Source organism: Primulina eburnea, chromosome 18, assembly GCF_022965805.1.
Source record: "Primulina eburnea isolate SZY01 chromosome 18, ASM2296580v1, whole genome shotgun sequence".
Classification (NCBI taxonomy): domain Eukaryota; kingdom Viridiplantae; phylum Streptophyta; class Magnoliopsida; order Lamiales; family Gesneriaceae; genus Primulina; species Primulina eburnea.
This window is the reverse complement of record NC_133118.1, coordinates 26,412,622-26,436,872: the sequence shown is the minus strand read 5'-3', so window position 1 is coordinate 26,436,872 and position 24,251 is coordinate 26,412,622. Positions and strand designations below refer to the sequence as shown.

The 24,251-nt window shown below is 33.6% G+C and overlaps 1 protein-coding gene across 1 annotated transcript; it reads left to right on the top strand.

Annotated features, from left to right (window-relative positions):
- Positions 1 to 6,005: 6,005 nt before the first annotated feature.
- On the top strand, positions 6,006 to 24,251 carry LOC140819950 (fatty acyl-CoA reductase 2, chloroplastic-like). The gene is made up of 9 exons (XM_073180228.1): positions 6,006 to 6,108; positions 20,638 to 20,738; positions 20,907 to 21,106; positions 21,184 to 21,284; positions 21,537 to 21,753; positions 22,069 to 22,230; positions 22,634 to 22,715; positions 23,334 to 23,725; positions 24,088 to 24,251. The coding sequence occupies exons 1-9, from the start codon at positions 6,009 to 6,011 to the stop codon at positions 24,236 to 24,238; spliced, it is 1,506 nt and encodes a 501-aa protein (XP_073036329.1). The 5' UTR covers positions 6,006 to 6,008; the 3' UTR covers positions 24,239 to 24,251.

Here is a 24,251-nt window from a genome sequence, read left to right as displayed (position 1 = left end):
TGTATATTCAAGAACTTTATCTATGCAGCTTGCATGGATAAACATATAAAATAAATATCATAATTAAATAAAATTATAAAATATTATTAAAATAAAGATTGTTTTTACATAAGAGTCAACAAAGCTCAAGCCACAAGTTGGCTCGCTAGACACCTGCTTTAACAATTTCCCACTTGCTCTATAATCAACTACCCATAGAATTCAATCTTACTGCTTCGCGATGCTTCACAAACAATGTTCATGGCAGCAGCTTTGTCAGTGCATCAACAACATTATCTGCAAAGGTAACTCTCTCTACTGATAAGTCTACTCTTCCCACAATATCCTGGATTATGTAGAACTTCCTCATTATATGTTTGGATCGATGATGAGACCTCGGTTCCTTTTCATGAGCAATGACACCGGTGTTTTCGCAGTAGAACATGACTAGATCAACTGTTTGAGGAATAACACCAAACTCTTAAACAAAATGCAGCTATGTATTCGGCCTCAGTGGTTGAATCTGTTGTGGTGCATTGCTTGGAACTCTTCCAAGAGACATCATCACCATTGAGCTTGAATACAAATCCAGAGTTCTATTTCAAATCATTAGCATCTAATTGGAATCTAGAATCAATATAGCATTCCAATTTTATTTCTCCGCTCCCGTAAATGAAGAACAAATTCTTAGTTTTTCTTAAGTACTTAAGAATATCCTTCATGAATTTCCAATGCAATAGACCAAGATTCGACTGATATCTGCATGTTACACTAAGTGAAAATGCAATATCAAGTCAAGTAGATATCATATCATACATTATAATGCCTATAGTAGACGCATATGGGATGCGGCTCATAGTATCTATCTCATTGTCAATCTTGGGGCACAAAGAATTAGATATAATGACACCAAGACACATTGGGAGATATCATCTCTTGGGCTCCTCCATAGAGAATCTCATGAGTATAGTATGGATATAAGTGAATTGGTTGATCCCTAGCATCTTATTTGATCTATCTTTATAGATCTGTATTCCTAATACATAGGATGTTTTACCCAAATCCTTCATGTAGAATTTACTAGCTAACCGTACTTTAGTTGACTACAACATCCCTACATCATTCTCAATGAGTAGTATGTCATCAATATAAGGTATTAGGAATGTCACTGCACTCTCACTAACCATCTTGTATACACATGATTCATCAGGTTTTTTTTTAATAAATCAAACTCTTTGATAGCATTGTCAAATATGAGGTTCCAGCTCCTTGATGCCTGTTTGAGTCGATAGATGGATCTCTGAAATTGACATACTTTATGCTCACTTCTTAGTGATGTGAATCCTTCAAGTTGAGATATGTAAGTTTCTTCAATGTCACCATTAAGGAACCGTTAATATCTTGCCTTTTAGTATATCATTTTGCTACCAATCTTTTTTGAATGTCATTACCTTCCGATCCACACCAAGTTTTCTTCTGTAAATCAATTTTCTTTCTATGAGAACAATTTTCTCAGGTGGATCTACTGAGAACCACACTTGGTTTGAAGTCATGGATTTCATCTTGGAATGCATGAATTCAAGTCATTTAGATGAATCGTCATAAGACAATGCTTCTTTTAAGTTTCTTGGATCACGTCCAGGAATGAGATCATCTTGGCCTTCTTCAAGAAGCACGCTCATCCTCTTAGGTGGCCTTAAACCCTTTCGGATATCCTAAGAGCTTATGTTTCTTCTACTGGCTATTGCGGTATGAATTCTTCGATTTCATAAGTGGGTGGTTCCCGAATCTCTTCGAGTTCTATCATTCCTCCATTTCTATCTAATAGAAACTTCTTCTATAAAAAGGTGACATTCCTTGAAACAAACATATTTGTTTCATTGGGATCAAATAAATAATATCCAATGGAAATATTTGGATATCCTATAAAGTAGCACAAATTGGCTCTACTATCCAATTTTTCTTTCACTGCCTACTTCACATTAGTAGGACATCTCCATATTCTTAAGAAATAATATTTGGAAGGTTTTTTAATATATATCTCATATGGAGTTTTATCCACTATCTTTGTATGAACTTTATTCAACAACATTGCCGCAGTCTCAAGCACAAATCCCTAAAAGGATGGGGTCGATTAAGTGAATACAATAAAAGATCGAATCATGTGCATCAATGTTCGATTACATCTTTTTGACACACCATTCAACTGAGGTGTGGTAGGTGGAGTCCACTGTGAGACAATCTCATGCTATTTAAGGTAGTATTGAAATCCAGTACTTAAGTATTCTCCATCTCGATTAAATCGAAGTGTTTTAATATTTTTTCCTAATTTTTTCTCTACTTCAACTCTGAATTATTTGAACATTTCAAATGTTTCAAATTTGTATTTAATTAAATACACATACACATACATCGAGAAGTCATCAGTAAAGATAATGAAGTAAGATTGTCCATATCCTGTGCTAACACTTAGAGGGCCACACACATCTATATCGATCAAATCCAATAGATCATCGGCACGTTTCACTTTCCCTAAGAAAAGGCTTTGGTCACCTTTTTTTTCAGACAAGACTCACATTTTTTAAGAGAGTTTTTTCTGACTAGTCAAGTATTCCCTCTTCCACTAACTTGTGCATAATTCAAACTATCTTGTTTTCTTTTGTTTATTGTTGAAAATGTTTGGATATTCACTTATCATTTCCAAAAAAATTCTAGCTCAGATATTTTCTCATGTTGAGACTTCTTCAGTGAAACAAAAATGTTCTCACTTATCAAGCTTTATGTGCCCTTTAAGTATCATTTAGAGCTTGTCTTTTATTGGGCTTGTTTTTCTTGTAATGGCAAAATGTTTCTTTCCCTTATCTTGTGGGCCATTTTTCGTTCCTGACGAGAAAACCACTTAGAAAACAACATTTTCCTTCTTTATGATGGCTTCATAAAATCGTAAGCAAATAAACTAGCTCTTCAAAGCTGGCCTCTAGTTATTCATGTCGAAGTTCACCATGAACCCGCTAAATGAGTAAGAGATTGACAACAAGATGATGTCCTCATGTAACTCCTTGAGAATAATCAGTTTCAGGCCCACAACCTTGTCAATAAGCCAATCACATGCGCACCATACTCATGGGTTAGAGCTCCATCTTGCATGCATGTAGTCATTAGCTTCTTGAAATTAGTGTGCATCATTGTATAAGTTTTAGCACCATACAACTCTTGCATGTGCATTCGAATTTCAACAACATTTATTATTTCCTCAAACTATCTCCATATTTCATTTGACAAAGAAGCTCGCATATTACACTTTAGCTACATACTATAGTCCCACCATCTCGTCTGCTTTGCTAGCTCAACAAGACCAACATTAGTGTGTGTCATTTTCTCCTAATTCAAAAGAAATTTTTTCAGCCAATCTTGAATTAGAGTTTGGTTAACTTGTTTTAATCACGAATAAAATTACATGAGAAAATCTTAAATATACTGAATAAGAAACATAAAATCATTGATGACTATTTTTTTAAAAAAAAAATTATAAGACACAAAATATGAAGTTTTTGTTTTATGAATTGTTTTTCATTATTTTGACATTTTCACCACCTTTTGATGAAAACATCAAATCCAATTTTGTTAAAGAATACGCAAGGCCCAATTGCTAAATATTAATCCCGACTAATATCATTCAATCATAATTCTCAAAATATAGATCCAAATTGCAACTCCTTGTAACTCTCACGTGTTTTTGCCTCTCCTTTGATGAGGGCCCAATAATATGATATTCTTTCTTTTCACGTTTCGATCTTGACCCATCATTGTTGAACCTTAGTAGAAGGTCGTCTTAAGATCCACCAATAATATGTGCCGAAGTCATGGGAGTTCCACGTAATTCACATCAAGTGTGTCAATGGAAGTCACAATTTTTTGGCGTCTAGGCCCCCAATAATATGATTCAATCACTGACCACATATAGCATTCATTATGAAACCATCATTGATGGAAGAAAAGAAAATATTATAATTTATTTGAATTTTTCTTTTTATGAGCTTGATTTAGATTTTGAATCTTATCGAAAATGAGGGATTTTCATTTTTGAAAATTTGTCTCATTATTAATTTTAAATTCTTGTGCCATATTTATTTGTATGTTTTCCATATTAATACAGCTCTTGTTATTATATTAATAATAACACAAATACTGATTATTTATAATATGTAACATGTATTATAAATAATATAAGATGATCAATATTACTTATAATATGGGTCTAGGGCCTAGAAATATAAGATTTTATTTCGTGAGAAAATCCCACGATTTGATCAATTGTTTTCAAGTGTTAATTTGAAATTTTTTTATAAAATATCAATTTTGACCCAAAAATTTTGAAAAAAAAAAATCATTCCGAGCCTCCCAAAAAGAGTGTGGGGCAAGGTTGCTTGAGACCATCTCACACACCATGCTCGTGCCTCTTTCTAGACTAGCCGAGCAGTTCGGGTAGGGTTGCACACAGTCTTGCTCCCTAATTTTTTAAAATAAAATAGTTATGGGTAGACGACACTGCCCAGAACTGCATGTACTACCTGCGGGCAGATCTTGGATGCATGCACCTGGAACAACGCTAGCGAGATTTTTTTAAAATTTTAGAAAAACAATTTTTCAGGGGCTTAAATTTATTGGAATTTCAAATGCTGTTAGAAATAAATTATTCAACACGATCTACATAATAAAAATCATACGGTGAAAAACATTGGCTATGATACAATTGTTAAATACCGTTTTCTCACACCAAAATGTATCGAAAGTTCAAAATTTTTATTTTTGATATTGAAAACGTTCATTGGGCATCGTATGAAATAAATCATTCATAGAGCATTTAGATCTGATTTACTTTGCATATATAATGTCAGCTCCAACTATTTTGGTTTATAAGTGGATACTTTCCTTCATGTAAATCCCTATAAACAAACTTTACTCCTTTGATCGTCTAATCAAGTCTACGATCGAAGACTGAGTTATTCGTTTAGATCACACTAGAGATCTAAATAATTTAGTGTCGAAATTGGATCACCATAATTTTACAAATATAATGGAGTTGTGATGACGTCCGATCGGCGCGGCAGTGGTGGAAAGGTGACCGAAATTTCTCATGAAATTAAAGGGGTGGCCAAAATTTACTTTGTGAGGATGGAGCGGATTTGTATGTATTTTTCTTATATGGTTATGTTCCTCTTGTTATCAACATTTGATAACATATTAATAAAAATTTACTAACTCAATTCTATTATGACTCAAATCTCAATCCCATTAGGATTCTTTAATTTTCATCAATTAAATTTCTCATGTAGTATATCATGGAAAATCAACTCTTGATAATGCATATATATATATATATATATGTATATATATATATATATATATATATATATATATATTTGTGTATTAAATATACATATATATAATGTATAAAGACACAAATATAAAATTAAATAAAATATTTTAATTTTTAGTTAATTAATAAATTTTACATCTTCTAGAATATTTAATGAGAAACATGTATATATGGTCATCACAACTACTAACATTAATATTTAATTGATAGATTCTAAATTTACTAAATAAATAATTGTGAACTCATTATAACTAAGAAGTTATCACACTCCAACCTAACTTTTTAGTTCTTAAATTGACTTTTATATCAATTTATCACTCTTATATAATTCTTTGAATAATTGCACCAAAATTTCCATTTTATTCCCACGATTCATTAAAAAAAATATTAGTTGGGTTATTGTCAAAATATTAGTTGTTTTTCCTTTAAACTATGTCACTAACACCAAGCCAATGTTTTTGCTTTCAAAAAAAAAATTCTACTCATAAATAATTCTACTCATAAATATGAAACAGTACTCAATCTTTCTCGTTTATCCAGTAATGGAAAAACATATTTTGAACGAAACAATAATTTAAAAATGGCTGTCCATCGCTACGGAGATTCCTTTGACACACCGAGTAAAGTACACAGCCACCAGCGGCCATTGATGGAAGAATCCAGGGACAGTTACGGCGGAATAGGGATCATTGAGTTTTTCAAAGGAAAGAACATATTTATTACAGGTGCCACGGGCTTTCTTGGAAAAGGTACGATTGTTCTATTTTCATCAAATATTCACCAACTTGTTTCTCCCTCTTTTGTGTGTGATTTGTGCTCTTATTAGTTTGTACATAAATTTGATTGTACTAGAAAGTAAAGAAGATATAGTTAAAAGACGTGCGTTTACGTCTACGAGTCACGCTCAGATGTGAGTGAATCCACTAAATTTAAACCATCTACAATCACATAAAGACTTGATAGTTAAAAACAATACAACTTTTTCATGATATGAAACTTTTATGACAAACAAGTTTGGTAGACTTTATTTGGCAAACTGCTAGACTTTTGAATCTGCCTACTCGAAGTCTTTTTCGATGCTCGGATCGATATCTTCCAAGAACGATCGATCACCTTAAAAAATGCTAAATTATTTATTTTAATGAAATTATAATATTTGAATTTTTTATAAAAACAGTCGAGAAATTATTTATTTTAAATTATTTTTTTAATGAAATTATGATATTTAAAATTTTATAATTAATAAATTATACATTCTTTTTATATTTAGAATTTTAATTATCAATATGTTTGTATTTTTAAAAAATTTATAATGTATTTGAATATTTATCAAACATAATAAATTAATTTGAAATTTCTTCAAAAAAAAATTAAACTAACATATATAAAACTGAATCCGACTCATATTATACATATATAAAAACTGAAAATCCGACTTATATATAAATTGAAATGTGAAATAAATTGTGTGTTTTTAGTGAATATCATATTTTTGAGATAGAAGGGGTGACATAGGAGTTATTGAAATCTCCGAACATCCAAAAATCTTGTGTCTCTTAATTTCAGTTTTATTCTATTTGTCAGTCAGTTTATTTCCGCACTTTCATTAGTTAACTGATTGACATTGACATACAAGATTCTCGAGCTCAGTTTATCACTAAACTGACTCATTATTCGAAAAGGTAGTAAAATTGTCAAGTGTTTATTCAACCCCCTTCTAAACACTCTTTCACATACCAACCGATATCTATCAAAAAGAAAACCAGTTCATAATAAAAAAAATAAAGGAAAACCAAATCATGTTTTCAATCTAGACATCAATATAAGAAAATAAGAAAAGAAACGAAGCCGAATTTGTTTTACCATCCCTGAATGCAGCGTTCTTCGTCTTTGTACCGAAGTTCTTTTGCTTCTCAGATTTTTCTCTTGGTCGCCTCTCTCAAATTTTCTGTGAATTCTCGTGTACCACGTTGATGATGGATGGCGGCTAGCGTTGCACCTCTTTTATGCTCGCAAAATTCCTCAGTTTCCATTTTATATGTCTCCTGGCATGGGGGTGCTTGAATAGGGTGTAGGGGCTCTATAAATTCTGTTCTCGACGTCTTGAACTTTTTCTAGTACCGAGCAAAACAAAGAAAAATAGAGCAAAGAGCAACATTAAACAAAGAAGGGGAGAAAATGAACAAACTTAAGTCGTGGAATAGGGTAATCATCACTGGACTCCGAAATCAAATATCCAAGTTTTTCAAATAAAGCGCATGCATGCCACAACCTCTCAACATTTCACGTGTGTGAGCGCTTGGATAATCTCATTTGACCGATTCAATTCCATGACAGATTATGCCATTATTTCACATTACCGATTCATGGACTCTTTGACTCAAGTTCAAACCACAATCTACTAAAATAAACATTTACACACATAGATCAATAGGAATTTTGAGGTGAAAATTTTGGTTTAAGAGATATTCAATAAAAATATACCAAAGTGTAATTTAGTGTCATGAGATGTGTATGTACAAATGATCAAAATCTATATTGTTCACAGTGTTTTTCAAGTGTTCGTATGATTAACTCTCGACTCTACTTCACTAATTTATTGGATAAATGTGACTTGATCAATATGTTTTTTGAGTTTGCAACATCAGGCTTCGGCTCATGGCTACGATAAAGGCCGGAAGATAAAAAAAAATCAGATAAAATGAACTATTTAATCATGTACCACACTTCTGCATATCTAATTTTGCACTCATTATTAAATTTCATCATCCTCAACAACAATCCCTTTCCAATCAATCTCAGCATCATACCAATTCTTATCTTAAATTTTTCTCTTTTCTTTTCATTCTTTACAATATTTTTTTTCAATGAATCCCCTTGCTTTTCTTCTTGATTTTTCACAACCCCTCCAATCCTTCTTTAGTTTTATCAACACATGGAAGTTAATGACAACTTTATTGTGAGAACCTGAAATTCCAGCAGCTAGCAAATTTCAGCATAAGCTAAAAAATTCCAGTAGAAGCTAATATTTCAGAAGCTGGTATTTTCCAGCAGACAAAATCCAGCAGGCCGAATCCAGCAGCAGAAGAGCGAATTCCAGCAGACAGTTACTGATTCAGCTATTGAGTTGTAACTGAAGCATTTAACTCGAAATAAAGGCTGTTAATGGCAGATTATGGCCATTTATTTGTGAGACTAACAGTCAGAATCTTGCCTATAAATAACACTCTCAAATCTCTGAATTGGTGTTACACAAATCTGAGATTATCATTTGAATTTCGAGCTAAGGGAGGGTGCTTATTTTCGAGCAGTAGAAACCAGTGGCAAGAACGAGCATATTCCAGACTTCTACCGAAACCTTATTGCAAATTACGGTAAGTGGGCTTATATATAAATATCTTAGAACCCGTTTGATGATTTTTGTTTTAAAGCAAAGTATATTCTCGATTTCTGATTTTGAAGCACTGAAACTTAGTGAACTAATGGTAGGAATATATATTCTGAACATTACTGAATTCTGATTACTGATTACTGGCCTCATCCCTTAGAGGAGAGAACATATAGGGGACTGATATCAGTTTAGCCATGAAATTCACGAATGTGCTCAGTGCTTACTTGTTAAACTTCTGATTTCTGATTACTGAATACTGATTACTGATTTCTGAATACTGATTCCTGTTCTGAAAGTAAGAGTTTCTGTATATTCTTGAAATACTGTTCTGTATTAAAATGATTTTCGAAAACTGGGAGTTATTCCCGCCCCTGCTTACTGAGTGACAATCATATCACTCACCCACCAAACCCATCTCAGATAAGAGTACTAAAGAAACGTTAGAAGAAGAGGAACAGATCCAGTTCTGGGGCTGGTGAAGAAGACTGTTGTTCTCAGTTTATGTTTATTTTATTCCGCTCCATCTGTTAAGATACTGTAATATTTGGTTTTACATTTCCGCTGTAAAACATCAGTATTCGAGTTGTAACAGACAATTGATTTATTTCGTATTATGAATAAAAGACTGGTTTACGAGATTCTGTACTTCTGAGGCTTGTTGTTTTCGAATGAATATTTGAGAGCAACGCCGGTGTCAACTAACCCCCGTCCCGGGGCGTGACATTGAAGTGGTATCAGAGCAGAACCGGGTTTCATAATCTGGGGAGGAGGAACTAGAAATAATAAGTTCTTATTGACTTCTGAGAATAAGTTCTGAAGGTTACTGAAATAGACTACTGAAAATAAGCTACTGTAATAGATTACTGAAACGAGTTTAAAAAAAAAAAAAAATCAGTAGGCCTAAATCAGTAGACCGAAACCAGTAGATGACTGAAAAACAGAAGCATCAAAACCAGTAGTCTGGGACCAGAACCAGCAGATAGAAATCTGTAGAGCTGAAGGCAACAGACTTGAAAGCAGTAGAAGGAAACCAGTAGATCTGAATGCAGAAGACTGAGTCAGTAAACTAGAAATGCAGCAGACTGGTTCTAATAGTGCTGGAAAGCAGCAGACAATACTGGAAAAACAGCAGACTGATTGCAGAAGCATCAGAATTGCAGTAGACCTTGCAAATGGCATGGAAGTTGAGGTGTTTTTCGCACAAACTTCAAACGGCCATAACTTTTGATCCAGAAGGAATTTTCACTATTAAGAGTAGGCGTTGGAAAGCTCTCGACGAGGAGAACCTAACCTAGAACGATTCATCGTTTAGATGGTGATATCATCATTTCCGTGAAATTTTCCAAAATTTTCCAACTTTGAGGAATTTTCATTTCCAATTGGCTTAGTATTTTTGCACCAAACTTGGTACCATTCATGTTCTTGATGTCAAGGATTTTTAGTAAATTTTTCACGAAATTCTGAGACCGAAAATTTTTGAGCTATTTGTTCTGTTAATTGTATAGGCAGTACTTATTCTATTCATTCCAGTACCTGTCTATAACTTGACCTATACTCTTGAGATCCTTCTGAACCTTAACTCTCATGGTTTGGATATAGGATATGACTGACCAGAGTAGCTACATTAAGATCTTAGAGAAGAAGAAGTACCTATAGATGTAGTGGAAAAAGAACATGATAATGGAGAGATGATAAAGGTAGGCTAGAGTGGTATTATGGTTATATGATACGAAAAGAAAGAAGTATAACATTCTTTGGGAATGTAGCAAGATAAGTGGAATCATATTGGGGATGTACCTATCTGATATAAGTCGACTGGCATTTTTGGGAATTTACCTATCGAAGATAAGCTTCTGACTTAAGATGAATTGCTTGACTCGAGGATAATAAATTATGAAAATATGAGATAAGGACTATATAAGCTTTAAAATTCAGATGTAGGAAAAATTTTGTGATATGTACATTAAATTTGGGATGCTAAGTGAAGGACTACAATGAAACTTGTTTGTGTTAAAACATGCTAGACTCATAGTTTTGATTAAGGAAAGATTTAGTAAAAGAAAAATTGTTTGAGGAATTAGTTTCTTTCGTTCAAGGTTGAAAGAAATTTTAACTAGGATATAATTATTGAGATTTGAATCAATCGGCTGATAAGGAGTTATATTCTAAGATTTTATATTGGTTTCAAGATTTGAGTTAGTAATCGTGGTAATTTTAAGATAGAATAAAATAAGTATGGATGCGCATATATTAAGTGCCGATCTTATACAGTATACTATGGGAATTGATTGGTTGGACAAGAATCATGTAATGGTAAATCGTACTTCGTGGTAAAGATAAGAAACAGAAATCCTTCATTTCCACTTCTTAGACCTAGAAAGTCTAACTGGCAATGATCAGCGAGGTTAATAACTAAGTTACTCTAAAGATAGAGGATATTCTAGTTATTCAGGAATTTTCGGACGTCTTTCCTGAAGGACTCCCTGGCGAACTTCCCGATCGCAAAGTGGAATTTGAGATTAATTTAGTGCCCGATGCTGCACCAATCTCAAAAACGCCGTACCGAATGGCTCCAGCAGAGTTGAAAGAACTCAAAGAACAACTTCAAGAGTTGTTGGATAAGAAGTAGATACGACCAAGCGCATCTCCGTGGGGAGCTCTTGTCCTATTTGTTAAAAAGAAGGACGGAAGCATGAGATTGTGTATTGATTACAGAGAGTTGAATAAGATCACAATCAAGAATAAATACCCACTTCCAAGGATAGATGACTTGTTTGACCAACTCAAGGGAGCTACGGTATTTTCCAAGCTCGATTTAAGGTCAGGCTACCACCAACTCAAGGTCAAAACGGACGATATTCAGAAGACCGCCTTCCGAACAAGGTATGGACACTATGAGTTCACCGTGATGCCGTTGGGTTAACAAACGCTCCGGCAGTATTCATGGATCTCGTGAACAGAGTGTTTAAGCCGTTTCTTGACAAGTTTGTTGTGGTATTCATCGACGACATTCTAGTGTATTCGTCAAATGAGGAAGACCACAAAGAACATCTTCGTCTCGCACTCCAGACGCTAAGAGAGAAGGAACTGTACGCCAAGTTCAAGAAATGCGAATTTTGGCTAGAGAGCGTCGCATTCTTGGGACACATAATATCAGCAGCAGGAGTATCTGTGGACCCTAAGAAAGTGGAGGCAATCTCGGATTGGCCTAGACCAAAGAATGCGACAGAGGTACGAAGCTTCTTGAGATTAGCAGGCTATTACCGAAAATTTGTTGAAGGATTCTCTTCGATAGCCATACCCCTCACCAAGCTTACACAGAAGAACTCCAAGTTTCAATGGAGTGAAGAATGTGAGCAAAGCTTCGAGACTTTGAAGAAGAAGCTTACCTCCACTCCGCTGTTGGTATTGCCAACTGAAGGCAAACCATCTACAGTGATGCATCTAAAGAAGGTTTAGGATGCGTGCTCATGCAAGAAGGAAGGGTGATTGCATACGCGTCAAGACAGTGGAAGCCGTATGAACAGAATTACCCAACGCATGACCTCGAATTAGCTGCAGTAGTGTTCGCACTAAAGAGTTGGAGACATTATCTTTATGGAGCCAAGTGTGAGATTTTTACGGATCACCAAAGCCTCAAGTACTTGTTCACTCAGAAAGAGTTAAACATGAGGCAGAGACGATGGATTGAACTCATGAAAGACTACGACTTGACGATAAGTTACCACCCAGGCAAAGCAAACAAGGTAGCTGACGCTTTGAGTCGGAAGGATATGAGCAAAGTAATCCTAGCGTCACTTTCAGCACAACCTTGTCTTCGAGAGACAATCAAGATGTGTCAAGATAGAGATTCCGCTTTGGCGAAACTGAAAGAGCAAGTTAAAGAAGAGAAAGCACCAGATTTCGAGACGGATAACAAAAGGAATCTTGTGGATGAAAGGACGATTGTGCGTACCATACATCGATAACCTTCGACAAGAAGTAATGTCTGAGGCACATAAGTCGAAATTTTCAGTCCATCCTGGCAGTACCAAGTAATGTACAGGGATTTGAAGAGAAATTTTTGGTGGAGTGGAATGAAGAAAGACGTGGCAATGTATGTTTCCAAGTGTCACGTGTGCCAACAAGTCAAGGCAGAGCACCAAAGACCTGGCGGACTTCTTCAACCATTAGAAATCCCGGAATGGAAATGGCAACATATTTCCATGGATTTTGTAGTAGGTTTACCCAAGTCGAGACAAAGTCATGACGGCATCTGGGTAATCGTAGATAGACTCACAAAATCGGCACATTTCTTACCTGTCCGCATGAATTATAATTTGGACAAGCTAGCCACATTGTACATGAATGAGATCGTGCGGTTACATGGAGTACCAGCTAGCATATTATCAGACAGAGATCCTAGATTTACATCTCGATTTTGGAAGAGCTTTCAACAAGCTATGGGAACCAAGGTTACCCTTAGTACGGCTTATCACCCTCAAATCGATGGCCAAACTGAGAGGACCATTCAAACTCTTGAGGATATGCTGAGAGCTTGTGCTCTAGACTTCAGTGGCAATTGGAGCGAACATCTGCCATTAATCGAGTTCGCATACAATAATAGTTACCACAGTAGTATTGGAATGGCACCATACGAAGCTCTGTATGGACGAAAATGTCGATCACCACTGTATTGGGATGAAGTAGGGGAAAAATCCATCGTTGGACCCGAACTGATCCAAGAAACAGTGGATAAAGTTGCTATGATCAGGGAGCGATTAAAGGCTGCACAAGATCGAAAGAAAAGCTGGGCTGACATGAAAAGAAGACCCGTGGAATTTGAAGTTGGAGAGAAGGCATATGTCAAAGTGTCACCCATGAAGGGTGTATTCCGATTCAATAAGGCTGGGAAACTCAATCCCAGATACGTCGGACCATTTGAAATTCTTGAGAAACTGGGAACACTTGCTTATAGATTAGCACTTCCACCCGACATGTCAAGAATTCACAATGTATCCCATGTATCGCAGCTGAGGAGATATATTGCCGATCCTAGTCATATTCTGGAAGCTGGACCACTGTTGGTTGAAGGCAATCTAAATAAAGAGCTGAAATATGAAGAAATTCCGATTCGAATTGTGGATAACAAAGACCAAGTACTGAGGCGACGAACTATTCCATATGTCAAAGTACAATGGTCCAATCACACCGAAAGAGAAGCTACTTGGGAGTTGGAAGAAAAGATGCGAGAACAATACCCTCATCTCTTTGAAGATCATGCTTAGCCAAGTTTCGAGGACGAAACTTCTCATAAGGAGGGAGGGATGTGAGAACCTGAAATTCCAGCAGCTAGCAAATTTCAGCATAAGCTAAAAAATTCCAGTAGAAGCTAATATTTCAGAAGCTGGTATTTTCCAGCAGACAAAATCCAGCAGGCCGAATCCAGCAGCAGAAGAGCGAATTCCAGCAGACAGTTACTGATTCAGCTATTGAGTTGTAACTGAAGCATTTAACTCGAAATAAAGGCTGTTAATGGCAGATTATGACCATTTATTTGGGAGACTAACAGTCAGAATCTTGCCTATAAATAACACTCTCAAATCTATGAATTGGTGTTACACAAATCTGAGATTATCATTTGAATTTCGAGCTAAGGGAGGGTGCTTATTTTCGAGCAGTAGAAACCAGTGGCAAGAACGAGCATATTCCAGACTTCTACCGAAACCTTATTGCAAATTACGGTAAGTGGGCTTATATATAAATATCTTAGAACCCGTTTGATGATTTCTGTTTTAAAGCAAAGTATATTCTCGATTTCTGATTTTGAAGCACTGAAACTTAGTGAACTAATGGTAGGAATATATATTCTGAACATTACTGAATTCTGATTAATGATTACTGGCCTCACCCCTTAGAGGAGAGAACATATAGGGGACTGATATCAGTTTAGCCATGAAATTCACGAATGTGCTCAGTGCTTACTTGTTAAACTTCTGATTTCTGATTACTGAATACTGATTACTGATTTCTGAATACTGATTCCTGTTCTGAAAGTAAGAGTTTCTGTATATTCTTGAAATACTGTTCTGTATTAAAATGATTTTCGAAAACTGGGAGTTATTCCTGCCCCTGCTTACTGAGTGACAATCATATCACTCACCCACCAAACCCATCTCAGATAAGAGTACTGAAGAAATGTTAGAAGAAGAGGAACAGATCCAGTTCTGGGGCTGGTGAAAAAGACTGTTGTTCTCAGTTTATGTTTATTTTATTCCGCTGCATCTGTTAAGATACTGTAATATTTGGTTTTACATTTCCGCTGTAAAACATCAGTATTCGAGTTGTAACAGACAATTGATTTATTTCGTATTATGAATAAAAGACTGGTTTACGAGATTCTGTACTTCTGAGGCTTGTTGTTTTCGAATGAATATTGGAGAGCAACGCCGGTGTCAACTAACCCCCGTCCCGGGGCGTGAAATTTATAGCGCTAAAAGGGTATATTCTTCTCTAAATTAGGCAGGACTTTTGTTAAGGCTAACATTTGGTAGTTGATGTAGGACTTTGAGGGAAAAAAAAAACTACGAATGAGAGCTAATTGTGTGTCTTTTGACACATTCCATTCGATTTTTCATTAAGCTCAAAATGAGACACTGATGATAATTATGATGCATTAGGAAGGCTCAAATGGTTCAAAAGTTGCGTAGACCATGCTTAATAAGATATTATCCGTGTTTCAACTAAAAGAGTGTAAAAGAAAGTTTTAGGCTATCTCAATTCACAATGAACTCATATAGATCAAGTGCATTTTGACAATTCAAAGGTTTTAGAAACAAGAATTCAATTGTTTAAACAAATCTCATTATTTGTATTTAGGCTCAAAGGGCTTCAAACGATGATATAAATAATAAAAACACGCCGAAATAATTTGAATAATTGCCTAAATCTTTTTTGTGCTTGCAAACATCTACTTCAGTGTCAAGTGACTATCACAAAAGTTTTAGACTCCACTCATTAATTACGAATCACAAAACACATAAATATTCTCTCAGCATTAGGAGTATCAATGATAATGGCAAACATACATGTAGTGGTTGTGAACTCAAAATCTATTGTAAACCTACACATAGGCTCAATAACTTGGTTTTAAAATTAGATTTTTGCAAACATTCTCATTATTGGCCAACCACTTCCTTTTTCCACATCTTTGACACAATAGACACTAAGGTATAGTTTGTTACACTTAATAAGAGAGGGATTGATAAATAATGCTCCTTATCTCGCGTTTGGTATTTTTTTAGAAAGATCGTGATATTAATAATTTTAAACAAGGATAAAATATTTCTTTTATGAGATGTGATAATTTTAATTTAATGATAAAAATCACCACAAATGACTTAATTGCCCTCAATATATAAAAATCCTAAAACCCTATCATTAGATGATAGTTATATAAATGATTTTTATAAATCTTTGCTAGTAGGTAGAAATTAAAATCAAATAAATATTTTTATATATTATATAATATAATAATTATATAAATGAATTCGAGATAATTATACAAATGATTTTTATAAATCTCAATAAAATTATTAATATCACTCGATTAACCTTAAAAATTGATATTTGACTGGACTCACAAAATCAATGGCTCAATTATCATATTATATAATATATAAAATTAGGTAAAAATAAATAAATCATACAAGCACTGTCGTCGCATGAACAGATAAGAAATATGAACTCAAGCAACAACTTTGAAATTATAAAATTTATTATGATAAGGTTAATTTTGTCATTACAATCTAATATATAAATTTAATCACTCTTATTAAAATCATACCAAACCTTAAATATAATATCATGCATCTTATTTATCCTTGACTTATCCTTATATTATATATCACATGTTTATCCTATCATGTGTATCAAACTACGCCTAATGTATAATTTGGTAAACTAGATAAGAGAGGGATTGATAAATAATCCTCTTTATCTCACGTTTGATATCTTTTTAGAAAGCCTATGATATTATCATAGGGCCGTGATAAATAATTTAATACGAGGATAAAATATCCCTTTTGTGAGATGCGATAATTTTAATTTAATGATAAAAAACATCACAAATTGACTTAATTGCCCTCAATATATAATCAAGTTCTAAATTAGTATCACTAGATGATAATTATATAAATGATTTTTATAAATCTCTGCTAGTAGATAGAAATTAAAATCAAATAAATATTTTTATTTTTTATATATTATATAATATGATAATTATATAAATGAAATCGAGATAATTATATAAATGATTTTTATAAATCTCAATAAAATTATTAGTATCACTCAATTAACCTTAAAAATTTATATTTGTCTTGACTCACAAAATCATCCACATTAGATGTTGAGCTTACAATACATCTTTCTAATGAATCCTCTAAAACTTTTCCTACAACAATATTCCCAATGCAAGAGTCAATAATATCAATACTATGACAAGTACTTATCTCATTAGTCCCTTTGATGGCACTATAGATATTGAATATCATAGAAGTAAGCTCCGACTTATTAAAATCAGTTAAAGATCAACCAATGGCTAGGAAAGGTCTTACAAAAGCAAAAGAGCATCTTGATATTCCTCGATGTCTAGTATCACAAAGTCAACGGAGGAGATAATTTGTTCAATTTTAAAATAACATCCTCAACAATCCCGCAAGGATATGTGAGGGACCTATCTGTCAGTTGCCAAGTGATGATGGTATGTTTTGCTTCTCCAAGCTCCAAGCTCCTGTAAATAAAAAAGACATAAAATTAATACTTACACATAAATCATAAAGTGCCATATTTACATGAGAACCACCAATAACACAAGGAATAGTAAAAAACCCTAAATCTTTTAATTTTAGTGGTAGCTTATTTTTAAGAATATCACCGCATTCTTCAGTCAACCTCACCATTTCAAACTCTTGTAACTTCTTCTTCTTTGACAATACATCCTTAATAAATTTGGTATAATTTGACATCTGCTCCAAATCATTAGAAAAAGGGATTTTGATGCGAATTTTCTTGAAAATCTCGATAAACTTGGCAAATTGATCATCAAATGATTTATTGTTGAACCTCTGAAGATATGGAAGATTTTCCTTTGACAATGGCTACTCTTCAGGATAAATTTTTGGCTCATCATTTTTTTCTTATTTTTCTCTACACTCACCGTTTTGTCCACTTTCTCCTCTATATCGCCATACAATTTTGGATCCACAACTCCAACTTCTTTTCCACTTCTCGACTTTATAGCCTTGCACTGTTCTTTAGGATTAACTTCAGTATTGATAGAAAATTGACCTCTTTTTGGTCTTTTAATGTACTTGCAATCTGAACAATCTAAATTTCAAGAGATTTCATTATGGCACCCATGTTGCCATGTGTCTCGATATTATCCAACCTAGACTTAGTCTTACAAATATTTTTAGCCGATTAAGCCACAAACGTATTAACCAAGTCCTCCAAAGATGATTTTTCCTTTAATTATTAAACCTTGGAGGAGGATTCAACACATTTTTTGTTGTTGATATACGAGAAATTTGCATGATTGTGTAAACCGAGATTATAATAGTTAGGCATAGGGTTACCTCAATAGCTACAATAACATCAGTTGTTGACAAATTGAGCCTCTTCATTGTTAGGCCCTCACTCAGTAGAAACTGCATTTGTTTCATGGATAGATTGACCTTCTTTATTCATTGTTGTGATCTGAATAATTATTGCAAAAACTTGAGCAGTAAGTGACGCAATAAAATCTACCCCTCAAACTCCAGTAGGTTTCTTCATTAAAGATGTTTTACTCGGCCATTGGTAACTGTTAATAGTCATATGTTCAAGCATCTCGTAGGTTTGATCTAGTGATTTAGCAAAGATAATCTCACCAGCACCGGCATCTACTATTGTTCTTGTTTGCCTATTCAACCCATTGTAAAACAACTCAATTTGTACCCAATCTTCATAATTATGGTTCGAGCATCTTCTAAGAAATCCCTTGAACCTGAATGTACAGATCTCATTCTTTAGTTCGACAGACTTGGTAGGTAGAAAATATTTTGCTAGAAATTTTGATGCCATGTCTACCGATGTACTGATGCTTCCAAGAGGCCAAATCCGTGTGATATCCTTTAGATAAAGCAGAAATGAATATAATCTAGTAATATCTTCATATACACCATTAATTTTACCACATGTGCAATCACCAAGGATGTTCTCAAATGAATATGAGGATCAGTAGTGATTGCGCCTCCAAATTGGTTTTGCTTCATCATATTGATTAAATTGGGCTTCAAATCGCATTATTATTTAATAACCATGAGCTATGCCAGAATAATTCGTGTTGATTACTGGCTTGAAGTGATCTCTAATGGGCACCGCAGGAGGTGGATTTGCGTTATCCTATCTATTTTCAGCCATAGCCTTAATTTATTCTTTCTTTTCTTTTCTTAATCTCGTAGCACTTCTTCTGATTTCTGGACCAAAAATTAATGATTAGAGACTTTGAGTTTTGCGCATAAAATGCAAACAAAGAGAAAAAAACAACAAATCAATAAATATAAAACAAATATAAAAATAACTCTAAATTAAAATCAAGACTAATTAGTAAAAATATTGATATGAAATCAAATAAGAACACTGTCTGGCAACGACACCAAAAAAGTGTTGTATGATTCTTATTCGCAAAGACATGGTGCCAAGTCCTAATATGTGATAAATAAAGTATAGTTCTCACGAGAAGTGTGTTACTTCAAAGTATATCAAGTAGTGTAATTAAATAGTTTTAACTTTATTTACAAATTGAGGAGTGATTTGGATTATTTATTTAACAAGAAATTATAATTAAGAATACGCTAATAATGAGAATTTAATGAGAGAAATAATCTAGAGTTTCGATTTTGCTTAGTTTTTCAGTATGTTTAATTCTTTATAACGTTTATATTTATGAATTCAAATTGTTTATTAGCCAATAACATTTAATTATTTATGTTCTCCTTTCTCAAGTGATAAATATAATCTACCATCTAATATTGATTTTGATATTCCTATTTAAAATCTAAAATCAAACAATATATGTCAATGATTTTTCTTACCTGGACTTCGATAAGGTTATACACCTTCAGAACTATATAAATCTTAATCTAGATCTCTTTGTCCTAGTGATAGATCCCAATTATGGTATCAATCAATCCATGGTCAGTAAATTGAAAGCATTAAAAACAAGGTAACACAAATTAACAAAGATGAATTCAATAAGATAAATCAAAAGTCACAGACATAGTTTCCAACCAAGCTATGTAGTTCTTCTAGAATAGAAAATTAGTTCATAATAAAAAAAGAAACAAAATCATATTTTTCAATCTAGACATCAATCTAAAGAATTATAGAAGAAAAGTAGAAAAGAAACAAGTTGAATTTGCTTCTTTGTCCCCAAATGTAGCATTATTCGTCTTCGTACCAAAGTTCTTATCTTCCTCTCGATCGCCTCTCTCACGTTTTATGTGTATTTTAGTGTATCACGTCTGATGATTGATGGCGGCTAGAACAATACAAAACTACCCGAAACGCATAAAACTGCATTGAAACAACATAAGTTTCAATTAGGATGACAATATAAGTGCAAATATTACACTAAACAAAGAAAAGAAAAATTATTGCAACGATCGATGCGTAATTTTGACTAATTATAGGATCAAAAATTATATTTCGACCTACTTATGATATCAATTCGGCTATTTTCAAAATATGACTGTAATAAAAATTTATGATATCATTTATTTACGAGTTTTACTTTCATTTCTCTTTATTTATATATTTTTCCCCCTTTTTTAATGAGTATAACATTTTTTCTAACCTTCGTGGATAGTCCTCGTGGAGAAGATATTAAGATCGACACTGGTGGGAAAGATCTACGTATTAATCAAGGCAAAGAGTAAGGAAGAAGTAGCAGACAGATTGACAAATGAAGTATTTTTCTCAATTCTCCCTACTTTTTAATTTCACATATCACAGGTTAAAAATGATATAGTGTTACCTATTATATATATTTTTTATTAGCAAACAAAAAACTTGAAATATAAGGAAATATGTAAGTAATAATACTAATACCCGACCTTTATATGTCTCCAAATGTAGATCATAAACTCCGAGTTATTCAAATGTCTACGAGAAAAACATGGGAAATCATACGCTTCATTTGTGAGGGAAAAGTTGATCCCGATCGCGGGAAATATTACGGAACCTAACCTGGGAATGGATAATGATTCTGTAAATGTGATTATGAAGGAAGTAGATTTGATTATTGAATCTGCAGCTTGCGCAAACATTAATGACAGGTGACATAGAATTTAATCTTAATTTATGCACGTGATTTTGTGGCAAACAATAACATGGGTTTTTTTTTTATTCCTAGGTATGACTTGTTAATTGATTCCAATTGCAATGCCCCGCAAAGATTGATGAGGTTTGCCAAATCTTGCAAGAACCTCAAACTTTTTGCCCACATATCGACTGGTATGTATACATGTCACGTAAATAAAACAGTCTTGCGTGTTGGTATGCATGGACTTTAGGTCATTTACTTAGTCAAAACTGATAAATATTTTCCATCGTATTTAACTAGTCAGATTTTTGTTGTAGTATTGACGTGACGCTGAACATATATGTCAGCAGTATTGAGTATCATATCAACACTACTGTCAGATACACAAACATACACATATATTAATTTTCATTTAACGAAATAATTGTTTTTTTTATTTTTAGCATATGTTAACGCAAGAAATGAGGGGCTGATCTTGGAAGAGCCGTTGACTATGGGAGAAAGTATGAGAAATAAGGAAGATGAGAATGGTACTGGTCCATGTTCATTTCCTCGGCTAGATTTGGGCGACGAGTTATGGCTGTTGACGAGATCGTGCGCATCGTCTCAAGATGAAAGTGTCGACGTTACCGAATATTTGAGGAAGCTGGCACAAGAAAGGTTATGTTAATCATGATCCTCTCTTTATTTTTACTCTTTATCTTGCCCTTCATTTAATTATAACATGAGAAAATACAAGAATTATAGTCATTTGTTTATATATATTTGATATTATAAATATATATCATATATGAGATGCAATAGAAGGTCTATTGCCTTCAGTTTGGAATATTGCTGACATGTTCGGCGTCATCCATCACCAGACGTGATACGCGAGAATACATAGAAAACGTAAAGACATTTAGGCATTGTTAAAAGAGTTTGAAAGGCAAACCAAATTAATATGATATATTGCAAAATTTTCAAATGTAACAGAGCAGAATTTTATGGATGGGATAATGCTTATCAAATGACAAAAGCTATGGGGGAGATGGTTATCCATGAAATAAAAGGAGATGTACCTACTCTCATTATTAGACCCTCTATCATCGAAAGTTGTTACCAAGACCCCTTCCCAGGATGGATACAAGGAAATAGGTAATAGGTTCGACCTCCACCCTAGCCCGACGATCTATCCGGAAAAACAACAGAGTTGATCATATAAAATGGCCTAAATTAGATTTTCATTCACTGATTAGTTCAGATTCGATCTTAGTGATCATAACTTGTCTTCATTCACTATTCTTTTTTGTTGATATCCCTTCTAAAAATGTTTAACTCGGCTCCTGGACCATGCTGACATGTTCGAAGTCATATCAGTACATGAGCCTAGTTATTGGAGTAAGACATATTTCGAAAAATTATACGAGAAAAATCTAATCTAGGCCAACTTGTACAACACAAATTGTTGTTTTTCCGGAAGATTTTTATCTTATCATACTGTGTATAAGATTACAATTTATGTTGTGATTTATGAATTGCTTTCCTAAATGGTTGGTAGGGTGATTGATCCTGTGATTCGTTCTTTTGGCAAAGGCCAACTTCCAGCATTTTTGGCCGATCCCCAAGTTTGTATAGACATTGTAAGTATAATTTATCTATTTTGGTGTCTTTGCTTGTTGATACACCGCCAATGTAATTGCTTATTTGCGAATTTGGTCATCTATTTTGTCAAATTTTAGTCTGTTATTTTTGTTTTTATATCAATTTAATCATTTTTCTAATGTGACATTGATGTGGCACTGACGTGTGTAGTGTCACATCAGCACTCCCGATGAAAAATGACTAAACTGGACAGAAATCGGAATATAAATTACTAATCCTGAAATTTGATAATACAGAGGACCAAAATCACAAATAAGTAAACATATAAGACCAAAAGTACTATTTTCCCTATATATAATGTAATTATTTTAATTATTATTTTAAATAAATTAAATATTCTGTTTCGATTTTATAAATCAAAGAAATAAATAAACCACTAACTGAAATCCCTTATCAATTAATTAATCCAAATCACAATTTTTAAAACTTGAAGTCTAATATTTACTGATTATTTAAATTAAAATTTAAATATTATTTTCACTAATTAATATATGAAGAGAGTATGTGAAATTATTGTTAATTCATCGAACTAATTAGAGGTCCAAAAAAAAAAAAAAAAAAATTCAAAAATAAAATGTAATGTTACGCTTGTGTAGGTTCCGATGGACATGGTGACGAATACAACAATTGCAGCAATTGCAAAGCATGGAATTTCAATGAAGCCAGAAACGAGTGTATACCATGTGGCATCCGGTGACAAAAACCCTTTGAAAATTTGCGATTTTTTCGAAATAATTCACGAATACTTCGTTTCGACGTCGTTTGCGAGTTCAAAACACGAAAGCCATGCAATTAGGAAAATTAAGTTTTTCAACAATTTTAATGACTTGTCTGAATACACCCGACGCGAGATATGGGAGCATCACCAGTCCAGAAACAACGCAGTTGGGACAGATGAAAAAATAGTTCAAAAACAATGCAAAGCAAAGGTTGCATACGCCGAGCAACTTTGCAAGTTGTATGAGTTCTCAGGATTCATGAAAGCAAGGTATGTAGTTTTGTGGAATTAATTGACTGACAACTAGTTTTTTTTTATACTGCCAAAGAGGGGTGGAGGGAGATTCACGAGCTTTCCGAGCAGACTCAAAAAATGTTAGATTCTATTGGTTAGTCGAAACAACTAAATTCGAGCAGAACTCAAACATGTTCGCGGCCTAAATTATTTTGCGGGATACTTTGCAAGATGCTTATATTAGATAAATATATTTTGATCATCTGTTTTCGAGTAGAAGTTCGAATAGCTCGCAAAGTTAATAATTATTCGAGCTCAAATTTGAGACTTCAATTTTTCTTGATATTCGGCTCGATTTGTTACACATTAACTTAATTAGTTAGTTTTTTGTTTTTCAGGTTCCATACAGGAAATACTCAGAAATTATTACAAGAAATGTCCGAAGAAGAGCTACTCAGCTTTGAAATAGATGTGACAAAAATAGAATGGAGAAAGTATTTTCAAGAAATTCACATTCCCGGTTTGCGAAAAAATGTATTTAATGATTAATCACAGGAATATA